Raw genomic sequence first — 3226 nt, forward strand, 5'->3', positions numbered from 1 at the left:
TGGCATTCCCCTGTCTCCTGGTTAAAATTTACCATTATCCACGATTATCAATGCAATCTTGCATGCTTTCCTCGTACAGGAATCCGTGGATTAACAATGCAGACATGTCTGCACAGAGCCAGATGTATAGGTGTCCCTGTTAATACGAACCTGTGTTAAACAGTTGACTTGATATATAGTACGTATTATATAAATGATTTCTTAGATTAATTTTCAGCTTTGTATGTCCAAAAGAATTATGGCGTTTGTGTCTATGAGGTTGAATCTATAGGCTATACGCTTTTGAGCTAAAAGCCTGGTACCCCTGATTCAAGCTTGCAGGTTGCTCTGGACTATGCTTGCGGTCTTGGAGGTGCAGACTGTACAGCAATGCAACAAAGTGGCACGTGCTGTAACCCATATACTGTTTTTTTTCATGCTTGCTATGCTTTTGACAGCTACTACAAGAAGAATGGCATGGCCCCTGGTACTTGTGACTTTGCTGACAATGCAATTGTGACTACTCAAGATCCAAGTAAGCTATATGCCCTTATGCGAAGTTTGTTTTTTTCCCCCTGTTTTTCTTTTCATTGAATTTCTCAGTTATATGGATTCCTATGGCCCTGTGGTGACGATAAACGTTTTATCCACTTTTACATAGTTTGTTGTCTGCTTGTTTTGTTTCACTGCGTCAACTTCTTGGATACCTTCCGCTGAGTCTCATCTTTACATTGTGTTAGATGATAGTTGAGTTGCATGCTTATGATTCATCTACCCACTTCCATGCCTGGTTGAGCTCATCTGAATGCAAAGACATCCTCCACTGATATACATTTTCCAATTGTAGGTTCCACCATGATAAGTAAGTGACATGATTATAGACCCATTTCCTGCCTGTTGTCTGTTTTAAAACTGCATGCAACCTTCAAATGTAAACACTCGTTATGGATAACTTGTATTGTTCAGGATATTTCCTTTTAGTTTAATGATGGAACTGTGTGATGTATTAAGAGAGAGTTATATTTGTAGGCAATCTACTCTTCCGCATACAACATAACTTTCATTTATGCCTGGATATATTGCATATTATTTTTTTCTTTATTGATTTTGTTATGAGAAGCTAAGGGTATGCATACTAAGTTTCATTTATACCCACTCTGTCTTCTACAAATTTTACTGTTCCAGTTTATATGAATATAAAAGACGTTTTTGTTTTTTGTGCACCGTTTTGGTTCTGCTAGATTCAAGATATTTGACTGTGATTAATATGCTTGACATTATACATTTTCGAAAATCTTCCCTTCATGGGTTAACATGATATACAAATTGAGGCTTGAAATTGTGTGAGATTGGAGAATGCATTGCACTCATGCAAATCTTCCTTTATGGATTTTGTGATGACAGGTACTGGGACATGCACATTTCCACAAAGGTATATACTAAGGAACCACATTCCTCCTCCTATCTTTTGTTCATTTTTCTGTTCTACAATAAGTACTTTTTCAAGTTTTCATACATAATTGAGAATCAAGATTTACTGGATTTTTGATATATTTTATGTTATATCTCAGCTTATAGTTTTGTAGCATTCTGATTTTTCCAAATTACTTGCAGCAGTAGCAGTTCATCACTTCTTAATACAAGCATACCTGCATCTGGTGGCTTGGGTGGTACTAGTATTCCACCAACATCGGGCAATAATGGTGATGCAACATCCATATTCTTCTGTGTTCCTGTTTTCTTTGATTGTATCTATGATGGTCGAAAAACAGCTTTAGATGATATCGATCTCTATTGGGTGAATCGAGGAGAAACATCAAGATGTTTTAGTTGGAATAGCTAGTGTAGACAGAGAGCTAGAGGATGTACAGGAAAAACTCTCCAGAGTTCGATCCCATTTGTCCCAACATTTTTTTTGATGTAATGGGGGGAACGCTAGGAGAGACTTTGAAAATGGGTACACCAGTGCAGTTCAGGTAATTCTTTCACTTTGTAGGAAAGAGAGGTTAAATATAGTTGGTATGCAGGTTTCACTGGGACAAATTGGTTCCACATTTTTTAGTTCACTATCAAGTAAAAGCTTTACAAGAGCAAACATTTGTCCATTTTCTACAGCGTCCTGATTTCATGCTATACTCCTTAGTTTTCGGAATTAAGAATTTAATTAACAAACTTTGGCAGCAGAATAGCTCTGCAGTTGTCCTACCTCAGGAGTGTCCGAGGTGTGAGCACTATGTGGCAACAACTACTTATTTCAGTTGCATATTCCTGTGTGTTGGAACATTGTTGGTAGAGGCAAAAATGCTAGCAGCAGCCAGTTTTGAAGACCTAAATGCTTGTATCAATTAAAATCCAATAAATGATATAGTGTAGCAGATTTCTTCTAGGAGCTTCTTCGTATTCAAGCAAACAAAGTATATCATTATCACTGTTATTAAAATCCATCTTGTATTCAAAGCCATGCTCATCTTCTTGGGTCTGGATGTTGTTGTTTGGATGGATCAATCATCAAACAGTGTAATTGACAACTACTATGGAGATGTGGGCCTTGATAATAAAACTGTTTTAAAAGAATGGTATCTCATTCTCATCTTCTTGCTAACCTTCATTCAAATATTTATTTTAGCTGTCTTTTGCATTTTCCTGTGCGTTAGGAATAACTCCTCCTCCAACAACAATCACACCAACAACCCCTACTACCCCAATCACAACCCCTACCACCCCAACAGTTACCCCTTACACCCCTCCCTCAACACCTACCACAACAACACCGACAACCAGCTCAAGCCAAAGTTGGTGTGTAGCAAAGCCTGGTACCCCTGATTCAAGCTTGCAGGTTGCTCTGGACTATGCTTGCGGGCTTGGAGGTGCAGACTGTACAGCAATTCAACAAAGTGGCACGTGCTATAACCCAGATACTGTTTTTTTTCATGCTTGCTATGCTTTTGACAGCTACTACAAGAAGAATGGCATGGCCCCTGGTACTTGTGACTTTGCTGGCAATGCAATTGTGACTACTCAAGATCCAAGTAAGCTATATGCCCTTATGCGAAGTTTGTTTTTTGCCCCCTGTTTTTCTTTTCATTGAATTTCTCAGTTTATATGGATTCCTATGGTCCTGTGGTGACGATAAACGTTTTATCCACTTTTACATAGTTTGTTGTCTGCTTGTTTTGTTTCACTGCGTCAACTTCTTGGATACCTTCCGCTGAGTCTCAATACCTCTTGCAGAAGCTACAGTTTATGT

General features: G+C 38.3%; 1 protein-coding gene across 2 annotated transcripts; it reads left to right on the forward strand.

The window, feature by feature from the left end:
- The first annotated feature begins 343 nt into the window (after nt 1-343).
- Nucleotides 344-1920, forward strand: LOC149263155 (PLASMODESMATA CALLOSE-BINDING PROTEIN 2-like). Of its 2 annotated transcripts, none has more exons than XM_089387245.1 (3): nt 344-514; nt 1384-1411; nt 1594-1920. In XM_089387245.1, the coding sequence occupies exons 1-3, from the start codon at nt 370-372 to the stop codon at nt 1820-1822; spliced, it is 402 nt and encodes a 133-aa protein (XP_089243371.1). In that variant the 5' UTR covers nt 344-369; the 3' UTR covers nt 1823-1920. The 2 variants fall into 2 exon arrangements, with proteins under 2 accessions (XP_089243371.1, XP_089243376.1); XM_089387250.1 differs by having other exon boundaries at nt 1597-1920.
- Nucleotides 1921-3226: the final 1306 nt, after the last annotated feature.

This window comes from Pinus tabuliformis, chromosome 6 (assembly GCF_031772625.1).
Source record: "Pinus tabuliformis cultivar Carrire ecotype Pingquan chromosome 6, CPIR1, whole genome shotgun sequence".
NCBI classification, from domain to species: domain Eukaryota; kingdom Viridiplantae; phylum Streptophyta; class Pinopsida; order Pinales; family Pinaceae; genus Pinus; species Pinus tabuliformis.